General features: G+C 28.2%; 1 protein-coding gene across 1 annotated transcript; it reads right to left on the reverse strand.

Moving 5' to 3' along the window:
• Window positions 1-9,072: 9,072 nt before the first annotated feature.
• Window positions 9,073-12,758, reverse strand: LOC107884460. Its single transcript, XM_016806582.2, has 3 exons — window positions 11,721-12,758; window positions 10,940-11,008; window positions 9,073-10,800 (listed from the first exon to the last, which is right to left on the reverse strand). The coding sequence occupies exons 1-3, from the start codon at window positions 12,027-12,029 to the stop codon at window positions 10,639-10,641; spliced, it is 540 nt and encodes a 179-aa protein (XP_016662071.1). The 5' UTR covers window positions 12,030-12,758; the 3' UTR covers window positions 9,073-10,638.
• Window positions 12,759-13,187: the final 429 nt, after the last annotated feature.

Genomic DNA, 13,187 nt, shown 5'->3' on the forward strand with positions numbered 1-13,187 from the left:
TAATTAAATATAAATTTAAATGACAGGTCGAGCTAATGTAAAGCTTCCGTTGGGTGTTTCGTCTGGTGACTTTTGTCAGATAATATGGCTTAACCTGCATCTATAAATATAATATTATGAAACGGATACAAATTATTATATATCCCATTATAAATTATAATAACTGAATATATACCGGGTATATACAATACGTATATCACCAGATCCAGTCACAGCCAGCTAAAACTAAATTATTATTTTTCAGAAGAAGCGTTTTTCTGTTGCTTAGCATTTCCAATAAAAACAAACCATTTATAAATAGACAAGTCGTTTTGAAGAAAAAGTTTTTCTTAAAGTTATTTAATAATATACTCGTATTATTAATACTTAAAACGATTCAAATGTGTTAAATATTCTAGAGTTTTATTTTTAATTTAATTTCAAAATTAATTAATATTTTAGTACGTTTTGGATTAACTTTTTACATCCCTATATCTATTTATAGGTATATGTATACCTACACCATGAATAATAGTACGTTTTTGGAAATACTTCGTTTTGGTATAGTTAATGATTGGTGCCTATTCTTTTCATATGAGTAATGGTACGTTTTGGCGTGAAACTGGAAAAAGTACGTTTTGATTTTCTAAATATCATTTCTATGTATGGAAAAGGTTTCGTTTTGGATTAACCACTCATTTTGAATCACAGATTTTCCCGAGAAATAGCACTTTTTGATCTATTCTGACGACGCCTATCGATTTCTCTATATTTTTTCTACAAGAACAGATATATAAATATAACTCGATTTCGTCAATTTTATTTTAGTGATAGTACATTTTGGATTTTCACCCCTGATAAGTATTGTATTCGTATTTATTATCAGTTGATAAAAAATATATCTCTTTACAATTTATTCGGGATAGACGTTTTTGATTACATTTTATTAGAGTGGTCACATAACATCGTATTGGGTAAAAAATAATTTACCAGTAAAAAAAATTGGTAAAATGTAGGGTAAATGTACAGCTGCATTCACATATCTAGCCTGTTGTTGTTGCAATAAACCCGACATGCGGTAATATAATATATCGTATCAAAGACATTTTTTTCTTAAGAAATCTATGTACCATACGTATAGGTTCTCATTATAGGAACGTGTCAATTTTTTACTTTTTAAGTTTGAGATTGAAAACGTGTTTTTTGTTTCGTAATCCAGCAGTGACGGGGTTTGAGCGTAATATGAATGAGATTCTGCAAAGCGGCCGCACTTCCAATAATAATAAAAATAATAAAAAAGAAAATGATGGTAGGAAGGTTATTTGATTATTTTTTTCATACGCACTAGTGTGCATGCAGAATAATAAAGCGTATTTTTCATTTTCGAAATATTATATTATCATAATTCGATTTTACGCAGTATTGCAACACTTATAAAATGCAAACCGTCACGTGTCTCCCGTAATATCTTTTATAATAATACATAAATACGAAACGAGTCAACTACTATACATGACAGTTTTCTAGTGCAATAGTTTTAGATAATGTTTTGGTAAATATTCGTAATTAATTTTTTTTGTAAGGGTAAAAAAAACACAAAAAACGAAGCTATTGGCGAGATAAAACATTTTAAATTTATTTTTGCTGTATCATACAAATTACAAATGATTTTTAACTAAATCTGCGACATTTCTTGAAATGTTATAAGATGAATGTTAAGCAAATTCTACCTGGTAGGTATAACCTATTACTTGTTCATGATCACAAAAATCATAATAATATAACATTAAATAATCATACATTATGGCAGTAGTGGTACAGGTTAACAAGATTATAGTAGTAAATCCAAAGGTGGGCATTAACTGGTTAAAAAGTTAAAGTTAAGTTAAAAAATTAATTTTTTTTTAACTTTTTAACTTAGCTAGTTAATTTATTTTTTAATCAACTTTTGAACTTAACTAGTTTAATTTACAGTTGAAATAACTTAGCTTTTCTCAGTTGATTTGGAAAAATATCCATCAAGTTAAAAACATTTTGAATTTTTTGTTTATACGTAATTATCACTATATCAGTATAAAATAAAAATAATCCAATACAAAAACAAAAACATTTCTGTTCTATTTCTTGATAACATAATTGTGTGTATATTGATATATTTTATTAAGTTGTAAATTATATATTATGCGGGTTGCAATTATAAATGTTTTTAATAAAATTAATAATTTTAAATTACAAATTGACAATTGTTATGTTTTAATCTATATATTAACTTATAATATATATGAAGGTCAAGTACCCATCTTCATGTATTATGACATTCAATTGATATACGATATAAAAATATATATTTATTAAATTATTAATTTGAGATGAGTATAGTTTAAATTATTAAATAATGTTAAAGTAAAAGTAAAATGGTGTACAGTGTACGCGTTAGGATAAAAGTTCAATAAAATTATTTTTTTAAATTTATAAATTAGAAACTAGAAAGACACATTCACTCTTTATGTGATTTACATACTAATTTAAAAAAAAATAGATTAACTTTTTTTAAACTGAGTAAAGTTAATATTTTTTTCTATATTAACTTTTAACTTATCGATCTTGTGTCTTCTTAACTTAACTTAACTTGATTTAATTATTTTTATTAACTTGCCCACCTTTGAGTAAATCCTCCCATGACCGTTTTTCCAATGTTTAAGATCTGATAGCAATCAATTATATTTTTAATAATCATAATATAGTACATGTTACAAATCAGCCATACCCCACCCCCTTGACAAACTCGTTTTACCGGTACCGTGGCGAGCACGACATTACAATATCTTCAATTTTGTGGTATACATATATCATGTAGCTATGCGTGCATTCTTTGATTTTATTTATTTATTTCCTTCGGGTCGTGTCCACCAATCGCAACAACCAACAGAAGTATTAATCGAATATACGTTACCGCGGAAATCAAATTCTAAGAAGTCAATTTAAACGAGACGCGTACCGACCTCTGCCCTGAATACTTAAAAACCGGGTAAATGTTTGAAAATAATATTTAGTAAACCCCGCTTTGTACCCCCGTAATAATAATATATTGTACGGAGTTAGCTGCGAGTGCATTATATAGTGAGTAGGTATTCAACACACGGACGTTCATTATTACGCATAATATAATAGCATATCGTAGGCCAATACAATAAATACGATATAATATGCAATGCGTATTATGCGGGTTGTACCTCCTACGCGCATGTACATAAATTATCATACCATAGATGCACACGGTTGATATAGTAAAATATATTATTAATGATCCACCGCCCACCCATTATACCTACATCGATCGAAGTTAACAATAAAATAATGTATTATTAATACTCATATTTAACAAAAGAATTATTTATTGTCTACCAAATTTAATAGATTTTTTATTCCCATGTATTGTACCGTTAAAATCATCATTTACAAAAGACGTAATTTCTTGTAGTTACTCAAAAACGTTTTCCTTTAATGTCTGCATTATAATATGCTGTTGTAGCAATCGTCGGTAACAAGGAAAAACTTTTGGAAAGGTTATAGACAGTTAAATTGCCGGAAATGAGTTCCAAAATTGGAACAAATGTGGCATTTTCACGCGTGTACATGCGTTATTTGGGTTAGGCCGTTTTTTAGTTTCGTTCGACTGTTTAAATTCAATCGGAGAACTGCAGCTATAAAATGTGGTATGTGCGTGACTATTCGTTGATTACGTAAGCGTATAATGTTATCACGGTGCTATAACCTGCAGGTGGCCACGTATGAACGCGTGTTCGTCCGCCACTAATATTGTACTTTTTAACAGTCAAATTATTAGAAAATAAGAACAGATGAATACAGTCCGTCAACGTATTTTAAATAAATTCATCATATAACAGATTTTAATACTAATAATAGTACCTAATCGTTTTGGCAAAAAAGGACAATGCCTATACACAGCTGATGGAAACGAACATAATAATTATATTACCTACGACGGTCATACTTTATTGTATTGTTTCGCTGAACGATATTTTCGTGCATATTACTTGTCTCTTGGAATATATCTTACAGTTTTTTATTGTTTCATTTACCATTATCATGAATTTCTTGTCAAGTTGCACTGCTGGCCATCATGCTGGGAGCCTTCCTACTTTACAAGTAATGTTCCTATGAAAATGTATTGATTATAAATACTAATATTTATAATCAATGGCCAAATGTTATTTTATGTCACCACACTTACTCATTATACATGTAGTATAGATTGTAAATATATTTTTAAAGAATAATAAACAAAACCCCTATCATGTGGTCGGTGTCAACGGTTTCTGACTTTTTTTGTAGTGCGTTGGTTTACCGACTGTAAACTACGTTTTCTTTACGTTTTGGTGCTCTGAAAAATATATTCATGTAGTAGGTATTAGAAAACATTTTGAAATGTGTAGGGTTTTAGTGAAATTGCTTTAAATTACTATATTATATTTCGAACAAAAATTCTATACATATACTTATTAAGATATATTGCTATCAATACGATTAATACGTTAACAGTGAAGTCCATAAATAATATGTATTTATCGACTGTGCACTATGCAGCTCACTCGTAGAAAATATCGGACATATTTTACACCCGGTTAAAAATACGTGATATTCGTCGTACTATTACGATCATAAGATTATCGTTAAAATAAAGTATGTCGTCCTACTACGATGTGCATATATATCTGCGCAGTTGATCTGAATTAGACACTATAATCTCGATAATGGATAAAACATCATGGCATTTGTTTATAGCCTAAGGAATTTAAATCTGCGTTTTATAACTTATTAAAAATCCTCGAAAAGAATTAACAATTTTAAACTTGACAATCACGATAGATGATAAAATGATACAGACACTATTATTATTCAAAACCAATAATTTAATTATTCTACAGAATTCTGATGACATTTAAATACTAATAATTAGAGCGCACGCGCTGTCCACTTATATACTGCACGGTACACCTAACAAAACTACAATGTGTTATATTATAAAAACAAGGAAGTCAAAATGTCTGTTTTCGTGTATTGTGCAATGTAGTTAAGATGCAATATTATAAACTAGGTATATAAATATACGAGTACCTACCATTTAGTATTTACCAATACCACTATTCTTGTTATTACGTTAACTCAATAAATATATTATATATCATATTTTTTATAAAATACAGTGTGATTTATTTTTATATTATAATATAATAAATATGGTTACAGATAAATTGCGATACGCGAATGTGAAAAAACTTAATTACCTAATATATCATATACATGATGACTGAGAGGAAAAATAAATGATTTAGCAATAATACATTTTTTTATTAAAATCTGCACAGTGGTGTGTAAAATTATCATGGAGAATTTCTTAGAATGGTGTCCATATAAAAATGTTTAATCAAAGGATTTGTATGATTATATAGAGACAGTTATTCTGTATATCTAAATATCAATAACATATTAATACTTATTTAAATAAGATAATTTATTTTTCTCATATTTATGCATTTTAGTGTACGAGATTTTTTTTTTTAATATGCATCTAGCACTAGTTCATTCTTTTGTTAGTTCTTAATTATATTATCATAGCCACCAAGAGACGAAATAAGCTTATAATTTATAAATAACAGTCCTACCTATCATATATCAATAATGCATTCACCGTACAGAAAATGTAACAAGCCTTTTTTTAATTACATTATCTTGCAGTTGGCTTTCTTAAAGTTTCGTTACTAAAAAGTAAAAAGTAAAGAATGTTAAATATAAATTAGAACACAAAAATAATTTATTTAAGACTTAAAATAAACATTATTACAAAGTTTTTATTTAATATCAATATTAAGTAATTACAAATATAAAATGGGTATAGTTTTTAAGTAACATTAGTCGCTTATACTATTTATTGCGTTACATAGTTTGTGTAATATTATATGTTATCTTCAAGAAAAATATTATGCATAATTCTATTAAATATTAAAACAAATCAAAAATCATAGACAACAAATTTCTTTCAACAAATATTATGAACTATTGGAGTCTTTTTTTTAATTAACCAGCGGCAACTTATGTACTGGTAGGTTAGACACGTGTGTTTGTTAGTTTGGCAGATTTTTTAGTGGACCCCCGTAGGTATCTGTTACGCCCGGACACTTCTCTCCGGACACCGTGACTTGCCCGAAGAAAAATTCCGCTGGCAGCCGAGATTTTAAACCAGTGTCGGTGCGCGTCGAAACCGATGCCTTAGTCGGCTCAGTCACTCCACCCCCCAGTTGGAGTATTATTACTTGTCATTTTATAGGTGTACTATAAAGAAAGATATAAAAAAATGTTGGTTGAATAAAAGTACATGCTGTCTGTCTTAAAAGTTTATTCTTTGTCAGCACATAATCGAAAAAATTGTATTATTGTGAAATTGTAGAGCGTATTCTCTAGGTGACAGACATTGTATTATTGTACACAATAATATAAAAGTTTGAAATTTACAGAGCGTTTCTCATATCGTAGACATCAATATTTTTAACCGGTATTTGCTCTAACATTTAGGTTAGTTCAGTTTATCGATTAGGTATCGAGTGTGCTTCGTTAAAATAAATGGCACCCTATACACGCTACCAAATATCATTCGAATAATCGATTAAACCCCGTTATTAAATCATGCTTATAATATCTAGAAAAATGTTATAATTTATTAATTTCCTCTAAAATATTCTCGTATGCTCTTCCCACTAATATAACACATGAATTAACAACAACAGAGAATCTTAATTCTACTAGTGCTGCAGCCGAAATATCAAAACGCATATTGATTTATCCTGCTCTCGAGGCCCGACAATGTAATATTATATAAGGAAACAGGAAACCGGAACTCGACCCTAAAATTATATGCGTCAGAACCAGGCCGGATTTCATCACGTACTTATGTCAACCCGATCCCACCCATTTGAAATTGTCGGAATAAAAATCATGCAGAGATTTAGTATACATATAATTTGTATGACCATTCATAAAGTTGATAGGTACGTTCTTAGTTTCCCAATTTATTTACATCGCCAAAAATAGTGGATGAGGCGGGGGTAATGCAATATTTTAAAAAACGGATTTCCCGACGAAAGGGCGTCGAGTGCAAATTTTGTTAGCACAGGAACAATGAAATAAATTGCAATCTTATTAACTATGGGCGCAGTTTAAGTCTTTTAACTCCAACCCCTTCTATTTTTTGTTTGCGATACCAATAGGAAAATATAATTTACTTACCGACAATCGGACAATCGTTCAAACTTTAGAAATAAGTCATTGAAATGCAGACAATTTTTTCGAACATCTCAAATAGGTTGGTTCGAGTTGTACTATTATGTAAAATATTTTCACTTACAATTCATGTACTCATGTAACGTATATAGGCATTACCTGTATAGTTTTGCATTTGACAAGACACGTTCGTTAGAAGTCGTTTCTACAGCGTAACGGTTACACACAATATTCAAAAAATAATAATATACGTCATGAACCTTCCATATAAATGTGAAATACAATGACGTTTAGTCAGTCGAGATCATATGTAAAAGATACGGTTGTTAGTAAATATCATCGTTATCGCGATAGTATACTCTCGTCTTGTGACTGCAGTTGGCAATGAATGGACAACTGATTTCCACCATGTTTAAGCATGTACTTACCTACGCGTGTATTACAATATTATTATGTTCATGATGCGTACAGTGCATAAAATATAGCGAGACATTTTCCTAATTAAATGACACGATCAACCAGATTGTATACAAATATTTAAATGTAATATTATGTAAATAGAATGGCGAGATTAACTTATGATTCCCAAATAAGTTTATTTAATTTTAACTCTATTGATTATTTTTTTGTACCTAGTGATGTTGTAAGATTTTTGCGTGAAATTATTTTCATTGTATTATTATTCAGTATTCTTAATTCTGTATGATTTTTCTGTTATTTATTATCTTTATTTTTTCTGTTTAAATGAATCTTTGTTATCATACTTATAATTAAATATTGTTATTGGTTCTTAGCCCGTTTGAATAAATAAATATAGATACCTTATTCATTATTAAATCGTACCTTATTAGATGATTCCTAAACAATAATAAACAATTATATCCGTAACCCATGAATGCATTATACTTACATAATAATATTATATTGACTCATTGATAGGTGTTCAAATTTTAACATTTATAATATAATATTTATATATGATAGTGGGTATGTATTTAATGTTAAAAAAGCAGGTAAGTGGGTGTCACCCTACTGTACAGTAGGTTACAAGTGGATCACTACAATATATGGTTTTATATAATTTGAATTCAATGAAAATATAATATCATTGTATACGAAAAACGATTCGAAGTGGAGACGGTTTGTCAGACTAGAATATTTTATATTATATCCATATTACTTATTAGTATTAGTAATACGGTAGCCGGTAAGTTTAATTAATACTACTTGCACATTATCATATTTCAATGTTTATATATAATAATATACTTGAGAAGTTTCAAGTATCCACGAATAATATTTTTAAATAACAATAAAATAACTAAAATCGTTATTCTTGGTTAGTTTAAATACCTTATCAATATTGTATATTGGGTTGAAACCTCAAGCTTATCTTATATTTATTTAGTATTTATTACTACACTACGATAAAAAACGTAAGACATACATTTTTAAAAAACTGATAATAATCGAAAATTACATATGCTTATAAACAGCTCAACATGAGTCAAAATAATTTTAAAATGTCATGGTGTATGGAAAATGCTAATATTAATATTCAGCGAAAATGTCATGTATCTACGTTAATTTTTTTAAGAGTTACACACAAAATCAAAGTCGATTTTGTTGCAATGGAATGTTTTTTCAGGTACTTTTGAAAACTAATAACTGAGAACATTAAATTTTGACCTCCCCATTGTACCTCCAACTATATTCACTTTCCCACCGGAAAAAATACTGAAGTTGAAAATTGAAGAACTATTTCAACTAGGTACTTATCGTGTACCTATACTATACACAGGCACAAAACAAAAAAAAACACACATTAATGTTAAACCAATACATTTATCGTTCCACTCAGAATCTAAAACATAATATGATAAATTATAATTCACTCATCTGAGTATGTAGTTGTATTGGTGAATAAGGGATTAAGTTCGATGCTCGAAGTAACTACGACGTATATACATATTATATTATTACCTACGTGTTTTCATTTATATATTTAACACCGATATATTATAAAAGATATTTTTCTTTTGAATTTTATCTATGATATTGATATGATTCGAACATAATCTAAATTATTTCAAAGTACTAAAATTGATACATATGGTTCAAATTATTATGGTATATGATATTTTTGCCTAGATATTGTTATTCTTTAGAGACGATTACGTTCGTGGTCACCATATAGCTCCTCTTACGGACACTGATAAGTGATAACTATTCGAACGTAATGTAACCTGTAGAGTGTAGAGTATTCGAAATAATATTCTAATGTACTTCTACCTGTTTATAATTAGTTTTTAGAGATTATTAATTTTGTACTTTGTAGTCACCATAAAGCTCATCTTATTGAAATTAATAACTATAATTCTAACATAATCTAATCTGTGAACTACTTCTATGTAATGTTACGACTAATTTGTAATATACATGGTAAACAATCTTATGTTACGTGGAATGAAATAATTAACAATTTGATTTGGTCAGTAGTACAAGATAAGTAATCAAAATATCATACTGGATGTTCGAATGACCCACTACACTCGTACATTGGTACAAGTGTGAATGCATTTGTTTAAATGCCAAAAATATATTGTTACTGGAATGGACTTTGGATCATAAAGTTTCTTACCGAGGGAGTGGAGTCTATGTCGATTTTGTCACATATCTTTATATATATAAGACAATTTTGGTGGAATTTCCTTCATCTTCGTCTTTCGATGTGTGTCGCTTAAACGCAAAGTTAAAGTATTGATGAGTTATGACGTGTTTATGATTTTATTTTGTGCGGTGTGACAAAAGTTTGGCTGGTAATTTATTGTGTTGTTTTTACAGGGCTTCTATTCGGAAGGCTGTGGATTAAAATTTATGTGTTCCATGTGTCACGTGTAGTGTATAAGGAATGCGTATATAAACGTCTGATATGTATGTATAATGTATATGTATATTGAATCATCTCTTATCCCGTATGGCCCGTCGTCATTAATTGTTATCCCGTGTTTTTATTTGATTAGAAATATATTATATTACAATGCCATTTAATTATTGATTTTTATTTTTATTCAATTCAAACAGAATTTGAATAACTAAGTAAGCAAATGCTATGTTTTATAAAATAAGTAGTTGCGTTGGATTAATCTCCAATATTCCGTACAACTTAAAATTAAAGTGCTCGTGACATCTCCGTAGGATAAAAAAATTGATCTAAATAGTAATAAAAATAATTATATCACATAAATAAATAATTTAATACATGACATAGCCAATTAAATAAGTATAGTTTGAAACTTAATAGTACCTATATAGTATTACAAAAATAATAAAGATAATGAATTATACCTGACGTTTTAATTACTGATTTTTATTTTTATTCAATTTGAACAGAATTTGAATAACTAAGTAAGCAAATGCTTTGTTTGATAAAATAAGTAGTTGTGTTGGATTAATCTCCAATATTCCATACAACTTAAAATGAAAGTGCTCATGACATCTTCGTAGGATAAAAAATTTGATCTAAATAGTAATAAAAATATATATCTCACATAAATAAATTATTTAAGACACGAGTACACGACATAGCCAATCAAGTAAGTATAGTTTGAAACTAAATATTATATAGTATTACAAAAATAAAAAATATAATGAATTATACCTGACGTTTTATTCTAGGGTTTCTTTCTATTATGGACCGTTGATGTAAAACAAGACTCATTCGATTTATCTGAAATCAAAAAAATAAGTTTAAAAATAATAAATTAACAATTTAAATTATATTATTTTATTTTTAAATTTGAATCATTTACTGAATAATTATTTTATACTCTATATGTTAAAAACTAGATCGACATATATATGTTATTAATATTATTATAATTTAACTTTTAAGTAAATTAGTCTTATTAATATGGTCTTCAAGTATTATGTTTCTATTATTGACTTTATGCTAAGTATGGTTGAGATTTTTGAAGCTATACTTCTTTATGGAGGATAACAAAAAAGAAAGACCGTCACGACAGATTTTAGCGTAACCGTTAGCTGATCCATTAGTTGGCATCAAAATTGTTACAATATCTGTTTTTATTTTTTATTAATATTACGTATTATTGTTTAATCTATATTAATACAAATAAATTAGGCTTCTTCGACGTTATCGATATCATGAATTTTTTTTGGAAATTTAGATATCGATAATCTTATTTGTCTAATTATTTGTTAATTAGTCATATGGTGATATCGATAAATCGGAATATCGTTGAAGAAGTCTAAATTGTTTGTTATTAATATTTTTTATTGGACACATGCATTATTCATCAACACACAACTGCAAAAGAAGTATAACTTCATCCACGCATATTTGTAACACGCACAATGTATTTTAATTTTTTTTTTTTGAAGAATTTCATCGTTTAAATCTAATATTTTATTATAAAAACCTCTTTTTCCGTGGCGTGACCAATTCCATATACAAGTATAATACTGATTGTCCTTATAGTTATTGTTACAATTTCGGTGGTTACAAGACCAACATTTCTAGCGTCGTAGTTTTCAGCAAATATAACTTTATAGAACAATAGTACGAAGATGATACCAACATTAGCTGCAATATAACTCACTATGGCCGGCAAACCGTATATTGATGAATTTATATCGTTTAAACATTCTATAACTTCCAAATACAAGTCCCTGAAGGTACCAATGGTTGATATATTTTTCGGAATTTGTTCATTTATTATGTACACCATCCACTTTATGTATGATATAAGTAAAATGTATTCATAAAACGCAACGCATGCACAAATATTTGAAATCAACCCAGCGATCTAAAAAAAATATTTAAATGATATCAGTGAATTTCAATTTAATGTGTTTAAAAATTATAGTTAAGACAAAGATATTATTGAGAAATTAAGAACAAACAATTTTTTGTCATGTGTATGTTAAGATGAATATTGTCATTTGGACATTCTGAATGAATATCAAATTATACAAACAGTCACCGATAAATTTCAAAATTCAAAACGATTATCAGTGAGTGTCGACATTTACAATTGAGTTTTCGTGAATGTTACTTTGGTTTTCATAATACTTTATTATGATAATTAGAATTTGTTCAGCTGTTGCTTATCAATGTTCATATCTATGGATGTTAGAGAGACTTGTGATAGATTATTAGCTTCTATAAGCTAGTATAAGCTAGTACCTAACCGAACCTAACGTGAAAAATCTTATGATTAAATATATAACAAGCACAAAAATAGCACTCGAGTCTTGAATTACAAACTAAAATAATGCTACGTTCATTGAGACAAAAGTTTACTCCAACCAAACATGGTGATACAGTACGTATCAGAGTACCTGATGTTGACCTAGAGCAGTGTTTGTCAAGTGCCTTATAAAAAGGAATTCGTTCCGTTCCTCGTTCTTTTAAAAAAAAAAAAGAATTCATTCCTTTGTCGTTCCATTGGAAAATGAACGAGTTCCTTTTTTAGTTCCAAATAAAATAAAAATTCTTATTTATTCAATTATGTTTTTTTTCTCGTTTGATGCGTACTTCTCTAATTTTTATTTATAATACCTATATAACTACAAGTAGGTACATATTTTATATGTTTATGTAATATATTATTTGAGATTTTGACATTTTCTTCAAAATTAAATTTTTGGCTAATTAACAATATACATTAAACACATTAAAAAATATATCTTAATTTAAATATTTACATACTTAACTGTGTAAATTATTGGAACTAGAAAGGAACGAACAATTGTGTCATTTTTCCTTAAAAAAAAGAACTAGTTCATTTTCTCGTTCTTTTTTTTATAAAAAGGAATTCGTTCCAGGAATCCGTTCCTTTTGGAACTCGTTCCTTCCAAACACTGACCTAGGGTGTATGGATCCT

This window comes from Acyrthosiphon pisum, chromosome A2 (genome assembly GCF_005508785.2).
Source record: "Acyrthosiphon pisum isolate AL4f chromosome A2, pea_aphid_22Mar2018_4r6ur, whole genome shotgun sequence".
NCBI classification, from domain to species: domain Eukaryota; kingdom Metazoa; phylum Arthropoda; class Insecta; order Hemiptera; family Aphididae; genus Acyrthosiphon; species Acyrthosiphon pisum.